The sequence below is a fragment of the Nannobrachium achirus genome (assembly GCF_963921795.1).
Source record: "Nannobrachium achirus genome assembly, chromosome: 11".
NCBI lineage: Eukaryota > Metazoa > Chordata > Actinopteri > Myctophiformes > Myctophidae > Nannobrachium > Nannobrachium achirus.
The window spans coordinates 21898908-21919897 of record NC_137820.1 but is presented as its reverse complement, the minus strand read 5'-3'; the positions used below and the strand labels follow the sequence as shown (position 1 = coordinate 21919897).

Below are 20990 nucleotides of genomic sequence, written 5' to 3'. Positions count from 1 at the left end.
CTTTGGTCCAGGCCCGTGCCAGGAAGAGGCTATGCTGGAGCCAGAGCTATGAGAGACTGAGTGGGAGTGCAAGCAGCACTATGCCCCATGGCGTGCCGGATCCGGACAGTGGGGACGAGGCAGACGTAGTATACACTAGCAGGGGTGGGTCGGTGTATCGGAGCTACAGCTTTATCCATGAGCCGGACACAGACGCTGACCAGGACGTGGATGAGAGCACTTACCTCAACCGGTCCTAGTGACATGTCTCCAGCCATTAGCACATACAGTAGCTGATAACGGTATTGTGGGTGTTCAGAAATGACATTTGGGGAAGAAATCTAGTTATTTTTTCGTACGTAATGTATTAGAAACAAAACAATGTTTTATTTTTCTTGCTTTATGTGAGAATCAATTTTGATACATTTTGTGTTTTGTAATATATAAAGTGCTTCCACTTGTGCATTTAGTAGACGTGGTGTTTGGGAGTTACGTCAAGTGATTTTGTAGGACTGAAATCTGTATCATTTATTGTAAATAGAAAATATAACTGAAATAAAATGTTCTTTTTCAATTCCATGCCCTCAGTGGACAGTAAATCACTTCCTCCGTAACGGTTTGCATCATTGTTGCAGATAACAAAAACAAGTGTTTTCCCAGTAAATATTTTCTGTGTTTTTATGACAACCAATATACTGTAGATAATGTAGATAGATAGATGGATAGACCCTAACCCTAACCCAGTGCTTCAGTGTGTCTCGCCGTTATATCGTCATAACACAAATAATAGTACTTATACTACTTATCAGTGCAGCGTCAATCAAAAAAAGTGTCCATTGGTCAGTGCAAGGGGCATGAGAAGTGAAAAGTGACTCACAGCGAAAACAGGAACCCCACCCTAGGAAAGTCATTAGAGTCAGGAGTCTTGAAACAACTATTTATTCCAAGTTAACCATTGTGTGTCTTGTTGTAGGCCTATATCTTCAGGGCAACCGGCCCACTCACACCACAGAGGCTAAATATCATCAAATGGGGTCCTTGGCTCAAATGTCTAATTAATAACGGACCTTCATATGAAAAAGGTTGAAAACCACTGCTATAGGGTATTTGCACCAGTACATTTGCAGAAACATTGAATTTGACCTCCGTATTTACGCATCAGAACTATTAGGAGTGGTGGCTGGGGGGGGCAGTTAGTAAGTGTCTTTGCTCAGGGACACTTTGACACATAAACTGGAGACCTTCCCATTCCCAGAGAGCCTCTTCACTCACTCAACAGCCGCACTGAATTTACACACATTAAGTAAACAGGAAACAATTTCTTTGACAGCTTCCACTAAACAAATCATTTAAATCTCTCTATTTGCCTTACTCTCTGTAATGAAAAACAAAACATTTTGTTTCAAAGTAAATTAAAGATATACGTAGGTAGTAGTTATTCAATCCCCACAGGATTTTATATGCTGTGCACATCCTGTAAAGGTAGCTATTGACGCAATCATGTGCGTACAGTACATCTTATTTGGACACACCTATTCTGTACCAATTACAATAGCTGAACCGTATTAAGTACCTCTCCCTATTTATCAAGAGCTTAACAGCAGAGAGGGTTTAATCTGTTTCTCGGGTTTTAGCCTACATCATATCACATACGGCACACCACTGGACTGAAGTCATGGCTAGATCAAAGTGTAAGAGCTACTTCATGAACCTCTCCCTCATGCTGATGTGTATGCTTGTCTCCTTTCTTCTTTGGCAAACTACTTCTGAGAGACGCTCAGTGACTGACCACAGCGTACCACAAGGATACTTTGATGACATGCCAGCCTGCTCTGCCATCATCCAAGGAGACACAGAGGGCATGAAAGATGACATTTCTCAACTTCTGGGATCTAAGAGAACTAAGCTTCTATCGGAGGAGTTCTACCTCAACAAAACAAAGGACTGTAAAGCTTATATTGGAAGTAGAGGGTTCATCACAGTGCCCCTCAGTGCAGAGGAGAGAGACTTTCCCATTGCCTACTCCATGGTGATCCATGAAAATGTTGAGATGTTTGAGCGACTCCTGCGTGCTGTTTACAACCCACAGAATGTCTACTGTGTGCATGTGGACCAGAAATCTGCAGAGGAATTCCAGAAAGCCGTGAGAGCAATTGTTTCCTGTTTCCCTAACGTGTTTATAGCCAGCAAACTAGAACGTGTAGTTTACGCATCCTGGTCTCGGGTGCAAGCAGATCTAAACTGCATGAAAGATCTGTTGAAGTCCCCTGTCCAGTGGAGGTATCTGCTCAACACTTGCGGCGCAGACTTCCCCATCAAGACCAATGCCGAAATGGTTCAGGCACTGAAGCTGCTCAATGGGAAGAACAATATGGAGTCTGAGCCCACCAACGACAACAAGAAGGCCCGCTGGCAGTACCATCACAATGTCACCGATACTGTTACAGGGACAGGAATCAAGAAGACCTCCCCCCCAATCAACAGCCCCATGTTCTCAGGCAATGCCTACTTTGTGGTCACAAGAGACTTTGTAAAACATGTGCTGGAGAATAAAGAAATTCAGACATTTCTGGAGTGGGAGAAGGACACGTACAGCCCAGATGAGCATCTGTGGGCCACTCTATACAGGATGATCTCTGTACCTGGGTCTGTGCCTGCCAACAGTAAGTTCGACCTGACTGACATGAATGGCATCGCCCGCCTGGTAAATTGGGCTTATTGGGCTGGTGATGTAAATGAAGGAGACCCGTACCCTTCATGCGCTGGAACATATAGAAGAGCAGTGTGTGTATATGGGGCTGGTGACCTCCAGTGGATGTTTCAACAGCATCACCTCATGGCAAACAAGTTTGACCCAGAAGTTGATGACATTGCTATTAGATGTATAGAGTCAATTCTCCGTTTCAAAGCCATTACAAAGTCAGACATAGTTAGCCGTGCAAAATTCATGAATGCACATTATACAGCTAATACTATTATTTGAAGTCCTTGTGCTATTTTCACTTCTTGGCTATGCAATTTGACAATAATTTCATGGTTACTTAATTTCCATTGTATTCTTCTTGTCAGTTTTGTCTGTTGATGATGTAAGTGAATTTCATTAATGGTCCTTTCAGCTTTTGTTTTTTCCTCATGTGCATAGAATAGAATAGAGACCCTAAAGAGAAATTTGTCTCCCCGGGGCCCAAACAAACGCATTGTGATGTTACACAATGTCAGCTTGTAGATCTGTAATTGTCTCCACCAGCCGAAGGCTGAGGGAGAGTATGTTTTCCCCTCCGTCCGTCCGTCCGTGCGTGCGTGCGTCCGTCCGTGCGTGCGTCCGTCCGTCCGTCCGTTTGTCCGTTACCAGCTAATCTCCGGCGCCGTTCGCCCGGTCGCTGCCAAACTGTGCACACACACTCCCTCGACACCAATTCAGAACCTCTGCCCCAAATATTTCACATGGGCCTGTTCTAGCGCCACCAGGAGGCCGACTTTTGCAAAACTAACTTTTGCCAGTACTCCTACAGATTTTGTCCAAAAATCACGTAAATCAGTAGACAGTATCTCTACAGTCATGTGATCGACATGGATGTGTCAGATTTTCCATATTCCATCCTGATTGGCTAAAACTGGCTTTTAAAGTTTGCAGGATTGGTCAGTTTTGAAAAAAATGCCTGAAATCCTGAACGCAGTGTGCGATTTTGGTGAAATTGTGCATGCACATTCCCAATAGGCAGAGGAATAAATGCCACTTAAGAAAAATCAAATCAGCCTCATGGTGGCGCTATAACAGGCCGATTCATGTTTTCACCTATAACTCCACCGATTAGTGTCAAACTTTGTATGCGCACTCCTTAGAGGCCAAGGTAAAACCTTTTCCCTGCATTTTTTACATCAGCCTTTTATAGCGCCATCAGGAGGCCGACTTATGTAAAACACATTACATGCCTGACCTGGTGGAGACCTGTGCTCGGAAGAGCACTGCTTCTAGTTTCACATCAATCTTTCTTCTTTCTTATTATTTATGGAATTTCTTTGTTTATGTATTTATGAAATTGTTTGGAAACATGTTTTTAATTTATAAAAAATGTTTTGGAATTGTTTGAAAAGCTAAATGTAAGAAACAAAAAATAAAAGGATATTTAATAGTAATGGTCATCATTACCCATAAAAAAGGGTCCGCGATCCAACATGGGTCCCGACCCAGTGTCTGGGACACTGTGGCCTAGTGTACAGTAATGTTTCATGTCCTATCTCGGATTTGAACCCAGCCTGACATGTCAGCTGACAGTTCTGACATTTTTATCACTGAGCTAATAGCGAAATCCTTATTTGACATTCAGGCATAACCACTTATTAACAAGTAGGCCTAGTAGTCAAACCAGACCACACTACAGTAGGAGAACAACTGACACCACCCAAAAAGTTAAATTGAATTAACATTCAATTCACACACACACACACACACACACACAAGTGACAGCTTAGTGTAGCTTTAGGTAAATGTGTTATTTTGGTCAATATCACAATCTTGAAATCACTATTAGGGCAACAGTGCCATCTACTGGGACAGCTAAGACTACATCAGCAGCAAATGTAGAGTATAGTGTTTATCAATATGGCATCAGCAAAAGAAATCTATAAATTAAGTATACCTGTGTTAAATGTATTTATCACACACGCAACTTCTGCTACAGTACTAGCACCATATCTCTTGGTTTTTTCAAGTTATTGAGAAAAGAGCCAAAATGCACAGTAAAAGAAGGTATACAAAAACTGTTGTGTGGATCCATTATACATTTATTTGCAGGAAATAATGTACAATAATAATCTCACCAGTACATTGTCTTCTGTAACATCAACATTGATACATACATGAGTGAACATGTGTGGGTGAACATGAATCATGTTCAGCCTTGACCCAAATCCCTGCTTCAGACCGCAAATTCTCACAAACATTATCTTCCAACCACAATTCAGAAACAACATTCAAGTGATTGGGAACAGCAACAACTTCTTTTTCTTCTTCTCATTCCCAGGCAGGATTCTTACAAAGAACTTCAGCAGTGAAATTGAACAGTGACAGGGGTGACGTGAAACCTGCTATAAGAATGCCACTCGGTGGGGGTCAGATGACCTAAAACGCAATTGAAATCATAGCAACCATAAAAAATATATTAATCTTTCTCCTTTGTCACCTCTTGAATATAAATATAATATTTAAATGTGATGAAGCCGAACATGCATCAACTGTTTGTATCAAGAGTGCCTTAAATACATGAAGTAGATGCATACATTGTTGAACGGTAACTACGGAGACGGTATCTAGGTTTGGCTTGGTATAGTACATAAAAAGGTTATAAAAATGCTTCAGACAGCACGTGATAGAACTACTGAAGATAAAGCACATGGCACACTACTAACGAGACAGCAGAGAGTTCCACAATGTAACACGCAGCACAGTTTCAAGAGGGCACTTCTCTGACAAAGAGCTAAATCCTCCAGTTACATCACAGAACATCAACGTATGAGTGACTGCTGTCCACATTTCTTTCCATCCTCTTCCTCCACATGTTGCAGTGCATGACTGAGTTACTCTGGATCAGCAACGGCTGCAATCTCCACTTTGCTGTCCTGGTCAATGCTGTGAAGAGAATAATGGGCTCATCAGGTGCCTGAGAGAGCAGCACAGATGTCTAACAGGGCCAGGCTATTATTATCACGTTAATAATGCGTTGTTATGGATCAGTTTTTCTCAGAACACTTTACATGCATTACACATTATAAATGACTGCAGGCAGCACTGCTAGTGGGACATAATCATCATACCTGTGCATTAACCATACATTTTTAAGACATTCTGTTAACATTTATTTATATATTTGTAATGCCTTTTCATGCCTTATGTGAAACAATATGGATTGCCTTTGTGTACTGGTATATAATCTGCATTACAAATTAACTTGCTTTTCATTGCAATTACGGTAACTATAATCTATTGAAGGTGAGTTTCCCAATTTCAGCCGAACACGAAACGATCGTTATAACCACCTTTTATGCCATTTCAGTAGGATTTCGGCTGAGAGTAGCTTGTGATAAAACGAATGCATCTAAAGCCTGATTTATACTTAGTTGCACGCTGTACATCACAAAAAGAAGATCTACAAGCTCAACGCACTGCAATGCGACAGGTTGTGAACACAACCAAGTATGAATCAGTCATAATACAAGGCTTCTTGACCAGGTATTGTTTGGTGAAGTAAAATAATTATATTTTGATCAATTGATGTTTTTCAGCTTAATTTCAAGCGCTTCAATCCCAGAACTGACCAGAAATAATAGATTGTATGCATGCTTTAATAGTGTACAATAACTACTCAAAACTTCTCCAATAACACTGTGCTACGTTTAAATTATAATCTAATGTTTTGACATTACGTGATAAAAAGTACACACGGCTGACATTAGAGTTTTGTTATAATTGAAAAAATATCAGTAAGAAGCAGATATAAAAGTCATGCAGGTAGCTGTGAGAATGGACAAGCCAGGTGTGCAGTGAGGGCCAGTTACTGGAGGGACAATGGAAGGACACGGCTGCAGTGCAACCACACACCACAGTGCATCCCCTTCACCCCATCGAGCAACACAAACACCAGGAGACATAAGCGTACTTACCGACCTACCAGCCAAGTTCTATTCTAAACCTGTGGTTTTAAAGAAACATTCTACGTAAGTGATTCTCAGTGCTCCAACTTCACCTGTTGCTCCTCTAAGCAATCACTGCCAAAAATGTTGTTCGCTTTTTTTTTTAACTTGTGATAGCGAGTAGCATGGCATATAGAGTAACTATTAACAAAGCTTTTTTTTTTTTTCAAGGTAAATGGAAACAGAACATTTTACATCATATTAGGCTGTCAGTGCATTTACTGTATAGCAGGGTTCCCCAATTAGTATTCCCCAAGGGCTGAATTATGTCTAGGGTACCAAGCCGAGGGCCACAACATTGCAGGGGGCGACGGTGACGTTCCCGCTACTCCAGCGACAGTTCAGATATCGTTGTTGTCGGGTGAAAATCTTGTATGTCCAAAACTGTTCTTTTGGCATTTATCATTTTCAAAAATATTTTAACTAGTGAAAACAGACGATCTACAAGCACACAACGCCTCGCACCACGAGGCGTTGTGTGCTTGTAGATCTGCTGTTTTCACTACTTTTGTGCGACAGCCTTGTATGATTTGCGAAAAAAGTACAAATTTGGCGATACGACATTTCCACCCGACAACGACGATATACTAGTGTTGTTGCTGCTCTTATACCACCATTGTTACTGGGGTTGGTGGGGGCCAGACAGTAGCCCACCGTGGGCCGCAAATGGCCCGCGGGCCGCCTATTGGGGAACCCTGCTGTATATTAAGCAATATAGATTTGAAGAAAAGGGGGAAAAACAATCAAGCAAAACATTGTATGGGGTCTGAGCTGAATTTCAGTTTGTAGAAACAGCCACTTGACAAACACGTAGTGAAGTTTAACAGTTACAACCACACAGTTTGCTCATTGAAAGTCGCTCGATGATCAGTTGCAGTTGAGTAAATTGTGAGAAGGCAGGGAAGACTATTATTGGGAAAAAGTACAATTAAAATACTGGGGTGGATAGTTGCATCCCTAAAAGCAAATCAATTTGTTGTTAGTTTCGTGCAATGAAAAGATTTACACATTTTAAACACAAAGCCTGGCTGAGACCCCTTGGGTGAATGTGCATATATACCTTTTACTGGTTTTCCTATTTTTTTCGTCGTCAAACCTTAAAGGGGCAGGGAAATGGGGTTAAGGAATAGAGAAATATAGAGAGAAATATACAGCCAACAGAAACCAAGTCAAAGGGAGCATTTTTGAAATAACTATGGCACATTCAGCTGCCACGTTAATACATCCAAATGAGGCCAGGCAAAAACAACAGTGGGCTCTGCATTGACTTTCAACAATATCTTAATACCAAGGGCTTTAAATGTCCAGGAACCTTTCACAAGACAAATGTTTTAATACATGTCAGTAAAGAACAGAGAAGATGATAGAATTGTATCTATTTTAATCACTAGATTAGAGTACAGTGATTTATATTTCATTGTACTATGGTGTCATATATCTACTATATCTATACTATATACTAAAAAGAACTGAACAATTTACCAATAATGACATGCCCAAAACAGGGACGCCCTGTTACAAGTATTTAAGAAACCATTCATAGTAGCATGATGAACAAATTATCATCTGGATGCATTTCTAATCCTTTCCGAAGAAAAGATTTTAGTCAGTCACAGATAAGGTGGCTGAATGATACTTGTAAAGCGCTGATGTGTGTGTGAGTGGAGAATACTTACTGTTTGATACACTCTGGTATGGACACGTACTCCATAGGAACCAACTCGGCCAGGTCTGCCAAACTGTAGACAAACTTGATTTTCTGGCTAAATTTGGAGCTAAAAAATAATAATAAATAACAGGTGTTCTTTAGAACAATGTCCAGTCTAAAAAACATTTTCTCCATACAGCAAAATTCTTAATTTTTAAGGCCATCATTACCTTATGAATGGTTTTGTGAGTGCCAAGAGGGTGCGAATAAACCAAGAGGGATGAACAATTATCAAGGACTTCAGATTCTTCCTTAACCTGCAAAGAAAAGGGGAAAAAAAGCATTTATCATATGCTGATATGAACAATATCTCTCATTTCTAAACATTAGCAGAAGGACTTTGCGTTTAATCTTAATTTAATTGTTAGTAAGTGTTAGTTGTTAAGGGGAGATGGGAACATAGCTTACTTTTGAAAATATGAATGCCTTTTAAATGCACTACCTACGTGCCATATCTTTTTTATAATTTAGGATACAGATACAACAGCCTGAAGTTTAGAGCTTTATTCATGTCATATTACAGCACAAGTATTACGAGTATTGGTGTAGGCACAGCATAATCTGAACATTTACTGCCTCTCCCGATAGTCCCGAGAAAATCCCTATGTTCCTTTCCGCCAGGCCCGATAATCCAGAGACTTTAATATGCTTTAATCGCTATAAAAAAAAGCGACTTTAGAATAATAATAATCACCATCAGAGAAGTGCTTCCGGACGCATTTCCGTATCCGGCTTGATCTGCCCCCGACTGGATACGCGTTAGCTTCCATATAAACAGTAGTAGAGGCAGCTCAGCGATGGAAGCATATTTTTTTGATGGGATTCTTTTATTTGAAAGCTGTGATCGGGTGTACACACGCCTGGTACATGATCCATGCAGAGATGGTGCGCGATGTGCATGCACGTCCCCACATTAAAAGGTAAGGACGACACGGCAATTAACCCCTTCAGTCGATGTTTAAAAGACGGTAAATGAGTTAATGGTTGTTAATAATTGAGTTACCGATGCCATAACTTTGCCTTCTGCAGACCACGGTTTGTTTTGCATTACAGAATATTTCTGTTGGGGCCGGGCACATATTTAGTTTATTATTGTTATAGTGCCTTCTACTGAATTCTAATGTCTACTTTGTGCATGAGACTATGACCTACATCAGCTGACGTTTGCCGGGCAATGTTCTGCCTCAAGTAAACAAAACAAAAAAAGGAAAGATGAAAGATATGAACCTGGTCTCGACTTGGCAGAAGATGAAAACGTATTGGAAATTCTTCCAAGGGAGCTGGTAATATGTACTGTACATGCCATTTTATTTCACAAACTCTCTGCATATACTGTAGACTAGCAGATAGATTCCCCATGATTTACCATATTACGTTGACACGATAATACTTCCGCTTATCATAGCAGTTTACGATGATAGCCCTTCCCCTTTATTTTGAACAGTAGCCGTTATAATGATCTCATGTTGACAATCATCATGTTACATCATGATCATGGCCTGACATTTCTGACACTGACTGCAATTACTCTGTCATGGATATTACCAAAATACAGATAATCATGGCTGAAATAAAGTGCATCCAAAGTCCAAACATGAATCATGAAGAGGCATTTGATAGTTTGTACTTAAAGATAAGAACTTACTATAAGAAATATATTCTGCTTTTCTCAAATAGCACAGTTGATTATTTCTGGGAGTATTATGGGTAAAAGAAAGATTAACCCCTTTATAACCGTAAACTTTATTAAACAACATATCGTGTACTACTTGAAAGCATTAGTGCACTTTATACACAATTCACTTTAGTGTATGTATGTATATAACTTGTTTTAGTCCTAAATAGATATACTTTGCACCTTTTGTACCTTGTATTTACGTTTTCCCTGTGTAATTTAATGTAATGTTTTTGTTTTCAGGTGCCGTTGGCATCTTTTCTAAACCTGGTGTATTAACGTTACATTGATAAGTACTGTTCATTAATATGCAGTGTCACGGGGCAACCCGTGCCCTATATACAGATACAATGTTTGAGGACAATGTACACACACCCAACTAAACAGTGTTTTCCATTTGACTAACTTTGCCGGCCGGCTTTGGAAATTACTGTGAATGGTTGGTTCATGGACTAGTGTTCTTAAGCTTGTGTTTCAATGCATTTTAATGTTCTAATGTTTATTGAATCATTGGTGGTGGTAATCAGGGGTGTGGTCACCTCCCTAGTTGTCTCTTCTCCACAGCCGGTGGCAATTCCTTGGTTAATAGGAATGGGCCAAGTGCTGTGGAGGAGAAGGGGTTCCCTTTGTTTTTCAGTAATGTGTTGGTTTGAAATGTCATTCTTTTGAAGTGAACCTAACCCAAAGTTTAAGTGTAACGCATCATGTAGTATGCTTAGGTTACTCTTACTAGCTGCGGGTTATTGAATGTTTATTTGGAAGTATATGGAAGTATTGTTAAGGCTAATTGGTGTCCTGTGGTAGGGCCCACTCCTTATTTAAAGGGAGGCTACAGGACAGGCAAGTTAGTTCTGATGTAGACAGACACAAGAGAGCATTCCCTGAAAGGAGAGCTACGGGGCTGTGCTGTGATCATGGTTTTTCCCGAAGAGAGTTCTTTGCCTGTTGGGTTATGTTAGTGTCTGCCTGAGTGTTTATTTTTCAGCGCTGTTCAATTCTTTTCTATTTTTGGTCTGTCATATTGTTGGCTATTTGAATTCCCGGTGAACTGCACTGCTGTGGAAGGTGTTTTGGGTGAAATAAAAATCCTTAAAGACAATCCTGCGACTGTTTTTGAAGCCTGGCCGCTCGGGCAACCTTACATGCAGAGTCTAAATAAAAAAGTAAAGTAAAGTAAACCCAACTCACCTCCTGTCAATTTGTTGATAACATTTCCTGAGCCATCCAACGGTGGGCATCTTTTTTCGCGATGTCGCCCCATTCAAATACACTATCATATAGTTCTCAGCGACCAAAAGCTCCAGAGTGCCAATGACATACCTGTGACAGAATGATTCCATTAGCATTGGTTCAATAAAACACTCTAAAATGGGAAAAACTATGCTCAAATAATTCCTCACTTGAAGAGATTGTCCATTATATATCTGTAATTTGGTTGATTGCTCTCAGGCATAAAGCAAACAGCAAATACGATAATGGCATTCAACCCATCTCCGTAGTAACCTGCAGAAAAGAAAAAAGAAAGAAAATGAAAACAATATTCCTGTGCAAAGATAATCTTGCCTGATAATCTTTTGCCACTATTCTCTCTAAAAAGAAAATACATACATTGTATTGATTGATTGAATACTTTATTATCTGTAGTGGTAGTACAGTCAAAGGTTATGCCAAGAGGATAACACAAAAAGCCCCAGGGGCCTCATTACATTGCGGTCCTTATATAAGGCATTGCACTGACCTCCATGGCTGATGACCCTCTTGTAGGGCTCAATAGCCTTCATGTCCACTCGATGTTCCTGGTCTCCGAAGCGGAATATCCTCCAGCGTCTGCCCTCCTCCCTCTCTTCCGTGGCAGCGTACTCCTGCACGGTTTCCACACCCTTCTGTAGAAGCTCTGTGGTTTTAGGCTTGGGTAGGTCATCTGGAGGAAAAACAGATCTGTTAAGTCTACTACATTTTGGTAACGTGGCAACTGTGTGCTGCATCTGTGTAGTGGATCTAATTTTTGAATAACTAACAATCACGTGTGAAGATTCCATGTGTCCCTTTTGCCCAGATTAGGGTCAATATTTATTAGGGATGGGTATCGTTCACCTTTGAATCGATACGATACTTTTTTCGATACATGGGAATCGATACGATACCTTTTTCGTTACCATTTTCGATACATTGCATTTATTATTTTTATTATAATTATTATTTGCCTTTTTCTATGGGCTATTTTACACACCACAATAGGTTATTAAGCCAGTTATTCAGCCATTTTAGTATAGACGTTGGAGAATCATCATAATAAAAACATTATAGGCTATTTTCACAGTAGGATAATGAGTGTAGCCTACAAAAGCTAAAGCAGTCATTAAACTTTCAGTAGCCCAACTGTTAGAGATGCGACCGGCCAGGGGTGTATTCAAGAGTATCGAAACAAGGTATCGTTCGTTTTTACCTGAACCGATACTCGATAGTATCGACGTCATGTGATCGATACAATTAAAAGTATTGCTGACGATACCCAACCCTAATATTTCTGCTGTGTATTTACACAATTACTGTGTGGGAAACTCGCTACATGTTTAGCCAGCAATGCCCAGCATCAAAGTGATATTTTGTTTTATACTGCATGGGGGGAAACAAGACAAGTTCAAATAGGAAAAACAAACGAACTTTAAGAAATAAATTACAATATCGTCAATCAAAGAACTGCACTAATCATGTATATTTTGAGATGTCACACATGCAATGAACAGGGTGTCATTTAGGGACATAGTGCAACCCAACAGAATCACACCTAGATTCATTGAGTATAAGTTATTACATACATAATCAAATAAAATCATCTTCATTTCCTCACTTTATTTGGCCAAAATGTTGATACAAGACTCCTGATGAAATAATATTTCCATAAGGTAAACATTCTTCAAAGTAATGACATGCAAGTTCAGCTAACGTATGGGAAGATGTGAAGTTAGATCATTGCTATATTGTGTGTGTAATAACGCTGAAATGAAACAACACTAGTTCAGTGTTTTTTGGGGTGAAATATTGAAAAGGGATGTATTGTATCTTAATGCTTGGAATAACCTGTTAATGGCACCACTATATATAAAATCATAGCATTATTACACAGACAAATAGCAAATGTGTAACGGTCACATTTCTTTTGATTCAAATACGGGACAAATCATTTCAGGTTGAAAGGAATGATGACATGCTGCTGAAAAAAACTTTGAATGAAAAAATAAAATAAGTTCTTCAACACAAAAGACACCACCTGATTTTGTTCAAACAATTGATGCACACAAATGTATGACCGAAGGAGGAACGGCACAATCTGGACATTTCTGGTTGATTAGCTCATGGCTGGTAGAAAACAAAGGGGGGTGGCTGTTCCAGGAGACCTTACCACGCGAAAGGCAGAAACCTGGTGCTGGCCTGAGGCCTGTTCCCAGGCAAAGAAGGGAAACAATCCTTCCGAGGGACAAAGAGGTAGGCAGCAGAGTGGAAAACACAAAAACAAAAACACAACACATTTTTTAACTAGACTTCACCGAGTCCACTGCCTCATCAGACTCTTGGAATAAAGTAAGAAATACGCACTTGAACCTGAGAGGCGGGACAACGAATTGATATGTTCTCCAAAAACTGCAGATCTACAAGCTCACGACACGTTGCGACAAGTTGTGAGCTTATATCTGCTATTTAAATCAAATGTTCAGCTCAGAAAAGGGTTGCAAGGGTTCAAGTGTAAACATTTTTCTGTTTCAGTATGAGAACAAAGCAGAGGAGGCAAGGTCTGCAATTACATACTGTGTATGTCTGCGTAGTAACATCTTCTCATGTGAAGTTGTGACTTCAACGAAGTCACATTATGAGGTACTATCAAATCTCCCCGTTCAGCTCAAGCCTCAAGCTCTAATTGGGTGTTTTGCATAAATACTGTCAACTTCACTCCTACTCGTATACTGTATGTTAGAATTGGAGGACATCAAAGCGCTGACAAAACAGGCGGATTATCTGATTCTGAACACAATGCAGTCACTTCATACCTTCCCATTCAAACTCGTTGCTGTTGTCTGACGGTGTGTCTATGTCCTCGAGGTCCAGTTCTGTGCTGTCATCGAGTTCGTCAGAGAGCAGGGAGCCTTCACTGCGGTCGAGGTTAAGGCTGATGTCTGGAGCTGTAAGCCTCTTCTTGGCTTTTTTGCCATGGTTCATGGCATACCCCGGAGCGGCTGCCATCATGGGCCCAGAAATTACAAATTAGTAACAGCCAATGATGCTCCCCAGTGTCATTGTAGCGTTGCACTGCCAACACTCGTTTGTTAATTTACCTGGCTCTCCCTCTCCAGAGGTCCCACCAAATAGCTCATCATCAAGTTCTTCCTCCTCCTCGGGCAAGGGCCTAAACATAAAAAGGTTATCAGGCCGTGGTCTCAGGCTGAGAAGTAGCAATGGGCGAACAGTTTTTTATTGTCTCGCACCAGCGACGACTTTATTGGCAACATAACTCTTTTGATACAGCAGTGCTCTGAGAAAATACAACCTGTGGAAATAATATACAACACGCAATTGTGTCGTCAGAGAGATACATTATTCTCGTCCCTGTCCTTCTACTCTGCTCCACGATTTATAATTATGCACGTGCACGGCTGGACGCAATCTTAGTGTCATTAATGTCCGCCGCTACCATGTCTCATTATCTCATGTGCACGGTAGTTCATGGATCTATTTCACTTTAAAAGGCTTAAAACAATGTTCATCTTACTGTTTTATTGTATTATGTTGACGTGTTAAGCAACGCTTTTTTTCCTCTCTTTTTTTACATACAGTATAAAACGATTTGTCGACGAGTGGCATTAACCCCGGCGACTCGACTCGACTTTATAAATCCTGAGTCGAAGACAGCCCTAGACTGGAGCAGTGGTTTTGCCAACCAAATGGACCCATAATGGGTCAATTTGGTTCCATTTGTACACTCTCAGAGTTATGGGGGGTCTTGAAATTAAAAGGTTTGAGAACCACTGTTGTATATGACAAATGTTACTGTTGACCGGGCAGGTAAGTAAAAGTAGAGCCAACACTGGTGTAGAGAACGACTGGTCCAGAACCAGTACCATGGTTGGCTGGCAAATGGATATATTTTAATTGTAGTGGCCCTAAAATCAAGGTCTTCAAATAAGCTTGATCATCATTTTACAAAAATGTGTAATAGTAAGCTTGGAAAAAAAATCCACAATGTCAGTTGGGCAAGACTTTATAGGACATAACTTTCAAAAATGTTTGCTCGCGATCCCTAGTGATGAGACACGCTGTGAGCCTGTAGAGCTTGTTTTGCTAAAGTACACAGTGCTTAAGTGGTTAAACGTAAATGGTTAAAATCATCTCTCCAACTTTCCAGTGGTTCCTGAATCAATGGGCAGTCTATATTGCTTCAAATTATATATATGATATACTGTATATACAACATGGAGGTACACTGTTGCTGCATTATAATTAAGCGAAGAAAACGTGACAATACTGAGGCATACTGAATATACCGGTAGTGTCCATGAATATGATGATATCAATTTCAAGTCACATGGCCCAGCACTGTGATAAGAGTATGGGTGTCACTGGTACAATACCTGGGAAAGTCCTCATCCTGCCACTCTTCTTTAAGTTCCACCCCTTCCATTCTTAAACGGGCCTCTGTTGTGGCCACTGACTCCTGGCGCTCCAGACTGAAAAGCAAAAACAAAAACAAAAATAATTGTATTTTGTTGATGGCATAACAAAAGAAAGTTAATATCTAAGATCAAGGACAAAGGACTTTATCTGCAACAACCAAAACTATAGTTCCCAACACATACTGTAATTGTTGTTTTTGTATGTGCTAATTCTGAGTGTCAATTTAACTCAATTGCAAATATTTACCTGTGGGGAAAGGGTATAGTTTCACACTGTTTATTTAAACTCAACATTTTAAAAAATGTATCCTTACAACGAATTCAAACAAGCAATGTTTTATCCACAAAATGGCCGTGTGAAACATCAGTAAAACATCTGCGTCACCTTCGTGTGTAGTACGCTTATTCCATGCCTACTACAGTACAAGCTTCTGGCTGGCTGCCGCTTTCAGCTTTACAACTAAAATGCCTTCCTGATTTATTTACACTCCGAGTTAAATCCTGAGAGTTAAATTAACACCCAGGATTCTGAGAGTACAATCCTTAAATGGTCTAGAACCAACATTAAGTTGACGAGAGAAGCATCATAATATCAGCTCAGCATTTTGCAGTGTGAAGGCATATAGTGCTTGGTAGAGCTAATCAATACACAATTCACAGTTCCTTGCGTTCACTAACAATTCCCTGGGCTTCAAGCTCACCACTGGCTACATAATCAGATCACTGGCTTCTTGAAAAGCTGGGGGATAAAAGGCAGCGTGTTAAGGGCTTAGCTTGTAAACCATATGGGTATTTATTAATGCTGATCATTGTATCTGTGTCTATGGCATACAGAGCTCCCTTTGATCCGTAAATCACAAACACGACGGTACTTGCACTCTCAGACACAAAAACATCCCAGGCATTCTGCACTCGAGACATTTCAGTTTAGTAGTTTGGTTGTGTATAGCGTTAATCTCCATGTTACACTGGAAATCAGCTGAGAGGGGGAGAAGTGCTACAGAATGTGGCTCCTTGAAATCAAACCCTCAAAGCCAAAGTGCAATGACTGGACACATGCCTGACATGAAGCCTTCGCACATGGTCCCTATCTTGCGCTGTTTAGTGTGTGTATGTTTACTCGGTCTTCTGTTCAGTATATTGTTTAATTGTCATCACATATTTATTTTATGCTAAAACACACTAGATTAGGTTGAGTGCCACCTCCTGCATCTTTGTTTGATAGTTTGTGAAGTAGATTTAGTTTTGTTTAGAGAAAGTATTTTTTTCCCCAGTATATTTTTGTTCAGTAGTTACTGGGATTTTTGTTTTATAATATTTTGGTTTGGCAATCAGCCATCCTATTACCTTGTTGTTTTTGCTCAGACACATCACTTGTTAATAGAACACTTTATTAATTTTATCCCTCGTTTTCTCCATTCTTTTCACTGGATTTATGTTATGGTCTCTTAACCCCCTCGACCACCAATTAGGGGTGTAACAATTATTCAGATAAATATCAAATATGCATATATAAAATAGTAATATTGTGTGTCTGTTCTTAGTTTAAACAAAGTCAAAGTGGCATAGAGTAGTTTAGCTACTACATGGTGGAAATACTGTGGAACTTGTTTTCTGCTAGCCATCTGACCTGTAGTGAGATGAGCCAAACTATGGTCATTGTCAAGATTGATTGTGCAGGAACTTTTTCTGGCTTGAGTTGTCATTGTAGAGGTATGACAATGTGCCACCCGGTGACACTTAACAGTCTCTCAGAAGAACACTGGTATGTTATAGTGAGCTAGACAGCTTTTTCAAGTCGCTTGGGAGGATATTCACGATTATCTCAAATGGAAATTCACCATAACATTTTCTTGAGTCTTTTATATCATGATAAGATCAAATCTGATCAAACTGGGGAAATAACTTCCTAGTTCAGACGTTGTCTTATTTTTAAAGTCAGCCCAAGTGATGTGCTGTTCATGGGTAGTCTATCCAATGTATATAGTCCAGTTAAGGCTTGCTACTTAAACCATTAAAGCTCAGGGCATACTAATGGGAATTAACAATTGTAGCAGAGACGAGTCATGATATGTAAGAAGTTGAACTGTTAAACCCAATTCTGATTTAAAGACTACTCATTCATGCTGCCATTGCAGTCAGTTATCCCCTGGCCAAAATAACAGGGGAAATCTCCAAACAAAGACACTTGTTGGCAGCAGCGATGAAAGGAAGTTAATTTACCTACATTTGATTGGTGGCTGGCATTCATTTATCCCTCACTGAAGCCAAGAGGATAGATACTGTCCAAAATACATATTTAATCACAATCAAATTATCTGGGCTAGCCGCTAGGCCTATGATTCAGCTACACGACAGGAAACCAGGAAACACTTTGACTGAGTGTTCTTGAATATTAAGAGCATACAAGAATGTCCAACAACTAGTGTATGCAGTCATATGATAGGTCTCTACATTCAAGATCAAGATAAAAAGATGCTGTTAACATGAAAAAGTCTATGTGCTGCAAGAAATTCCACCCTAACCCTACTGTAATGTTATACTCCTACTGTAATGTTATACTGTAGTATTCTGTGATTGGCTTAGTATCACTAATGTTGTGTAGAGAAGTATGGTAGTTCTGTACACTGCTCAGATTCCTGATCCTGAAAACCAAAAAGATCTTAAATTAAAAATATCTTTAGACTTTAAAGGAGTAGTTCACCCCCAAAATGACTTTATATCTATTGATTACTCACCCCATTGAGACTCGAGTTCAATAATATGTTTAGGTTTCTGTGGCATGGGGACCCAAATGCATTTGGGTCCGGAATCAATGGGGTATATTTACTATAATCACATTTAGTCTTAGGAATACGACAAATACAAAAACATTATTGAAATCAAGTCTCCATTGCGTGAGTAATCAATAGAAAAAGTCATTTTCCTTTAACAGTTGTTTCAGTTGTCATGGTATTTTAAATTAACACAGAAAAACAAACAAAAACTATGATTATGTTTCTAACTGTTGTTAACAGTAACACAAACCAAACCCTAATCATCAACACTGTGAGTCTGAGGTAAATCTGAAAGTTGGTGCCAGCAACAGCAGCTAAATGACTTCCTCACACAGTGATAACACAGTTGTCAGAAAGTTATACGTTCTACCAGAGTGAAATTATGATTTAAAGTCTATTTAAGAACACCAAAGATCTGCCCGTGTTTAGCAGAGTCTTGGCAGCATCAGGTTTGATAGAATGGAATAGATATGCACAGTGGTGAGGTGTACCCTCAATCATAAGAAGTGACAGATTTCCTGGTGAAAGGTGACATTTATTAGATCTGGGCGTTCTGGGATAGGAGGTCAGATGGTCACAAACACACACATACCCTGCTACCCTAGTCACACACACACACCCTACCTTCCCAAAGTTGTGTAAGTTTGGGCGAAGCCCACAGGAGTAGAGCTTCTTGCCTCCTCCGATTGTTGTTTACGTCCATTGTCTGGAGTTGTCCTTTCCTGTGGCTGACCTCCTGTTTGGGTTAGGCTCTCTTGGCTCTCTTCAAGTGCCTCCACGCCATTTTCCACGGTAGATGCTGTGCTGCTGAGCTGTAGGTCGTCCAATTCGTCCTCATCCTCCTCTCCTGATACCCCAGAGGATGAAGGACTTGGGGTCTCTCTGTCTTCCAGGTCCTGAGCAGTAGTCCTCCTGGGTGTGTCGAGATCTGTGCTATTGTTCAAACTCATATCGCCGACACCCTTCAGCACAACGTCCGTCTGAATCACATCCGAATCCATAGGATTGCCTTATTGGAGCTAATACGGAGTATTAAACACTCCTTGATTTAAGTGTTTAATTAATCCCCCCTCCAAACACCGGATTACCAGTTAACAGTTAGCTAACGTTAGCTACAGTCAGCTTAGACCACATACTTTATTAGCCGGAGTACATAACTCACAGAATAGTCTAGTTTTCCTCACTTTTATACCTGCGTCACTGCTTTAAATCGGTCCAGACAAGTTGTGTAGATTTGACAAAGAGTTTGCGAGCCAGCGCCTTTGTTTTTGCTTTATTCCTTTTCCTTGTTTCTTCTTCCTTCCTCCCAGATGTCCACAACTGCGAAAGTTACGCTAGCTCCGCCGGCTAATCCTCCGCTAACTTCACATTAATCAGCTAGAATCTGTACCAAAAAAAGGAAAAAGAAAGAAAAACTCGGAAGGAGAATGTCAACATACGGGCCATGTGAGTGTGGCTTAAAGGGCATATTATGCTATTAAAAGGTCTGTTAACATTGGTTTTACCATTCTGGCTTTCCATAAATCCCAGAAGTGAAGTTGTAACTTGTTGGCCGCCTGGCCCGTTTTCTAATGTTATGTTGCTTCCTCTGACTAGTGACTAGCCAGCCAGCCCAAGAGCCCAGCAGCCCCCTCTGCTATGCTAGCAGTGAGTTGCCAGATTAGTTTGACACTTTCCAGCAGTGGCGTAAAGTAACTAGGCTACGGTATGTACATTTACATAAGTACACTTTTGAGGTGTTTCTACTTTACTTGAGTATTTCCAATTTCCAATACTTTTACTTCTACTCCACTACATCTCAGAGGCAAATATTGTACTTTTACTCCACTACATTGAAAACTTAAGTTACTAGTTTTACTTACTAAAACATACATTACCCACTCAGCTATTTGAAAATAGCCGATCTACAAGCTCACAATGCATCGCATGATTCGCATCGTGATGCATTGTGAGCTTGTAGATCACACTTTAGAAGTCAATGGTAGCTAATCGGGAGGGAATATGGGAAATGGGACATATCCATGTTGATGGCCTGTGTACCGCTTAGCGTGATTTTAGGGCAAGATCTATAGCAGTGTCCAAAATGTGTTTTGCAAGAAGAGGGCCATGTGAGAAATGAGGGGTGGAGGTTGTGGTTTGGCATCCAAGGGGTGTGTGTGCAAAGTTTGGCATGGATAGGGGCAACGGTGGTGGAGTAGGGCAAAAGTGTGACGTGACAGACAGACAGACAGACAGACAGACAGACAGACAGACAGAATGTGGAGGTTTTGAACCTCTACGAGTGGCCCCATACAGTACTGCCCTCTGTTGGTTAATTGCCAGGTGTGCAGAATGTGTTAGTGTGATGTGGGTAAACTTCTAATAAAGTATTTAATCAATCAAACCCCTCCAACCAAATGTTTTCTCATGACATATACAGCCTGTCCCCCCTCAATATTGCATATCTACCTGCATTCCTGCCGACTCCACATCTCCCTCAAATACATCCATGAGGT

General features: G+C 40.3%; 2 protein-coding genes across 4 annotated transcripts; one reads left to right on the top strand and one right to left on the bottom strand.

Annotated features, from left to right (window-relative positions):
- Nucleotides 1-1810: 1810 nt before the first annotated feature.
- Nucleotides 1811-5034, top strand: gcnt3 (glucosaminyl (N-acetyl) transferase 3, mucin type; the record flags this gene model as incomplete). Its single annotated transcript, XM_080736945.1, has 2 exons — nucleotides 1811-2898; nucleotides 5004-5034. Exons 1-2 carry the CDS (start codon nucleotides 1841-1843, stop codon nucleotides 5032-5034), a joined length of 1089 nt encoding a protein of 362 aa, XP_080593071.1. The 5' UTR covers nucleotides 1811-1840.
- bnip2 (BCL2 interacting protein 2) lies at nucleotides 4808-20114 on the bottom strand (the record flags this gene model as incomplete). Of its 3 annotated transcripts, XM_080736537.1 has the most annotated exons (11): nucleotides 19120-20114; nucleotides 15677-15772; nucleotides 14384-14454; nucleotides 14099-14284; nucleotides 11791-11973; nucleotides 11453-11555; nucleotides 11241-11372; nucleotides 8548-8634; nucleotides 8346-8444; nucleotides 7730-7765; nucleotides 4808-5608 (listed from the first exon to the last, which is right to left on the bottom strand). In XM_080736537.1, the coding sequence occupies exons 1-11, from the start codon at nucleotides 19494-19496 to the stop codon at nucleotides 5557-5559; spliced, it is 1422 nt and encodes a 473-aa protein (XP_080592663.1). In that variant the 5' UTR covers nucleotides 19497-20114. The 3 variants fall into 3 exon arrangements, with proteins under 3 accessions (XP_080592663.1, XP_080592664.1, XP_080592665.1); XM_080736538.1 differs by lacking the exon at nucleotides 7730-7765; XM_080736539.1 differs by lacking the exons at nucleotides 4808-5608; nucleotides 7730-7765 and having other exon boundaries at nucleotides 8342-8444.
- Nucleotides 20115-20990: the final 876 nt, after the last annotated feature.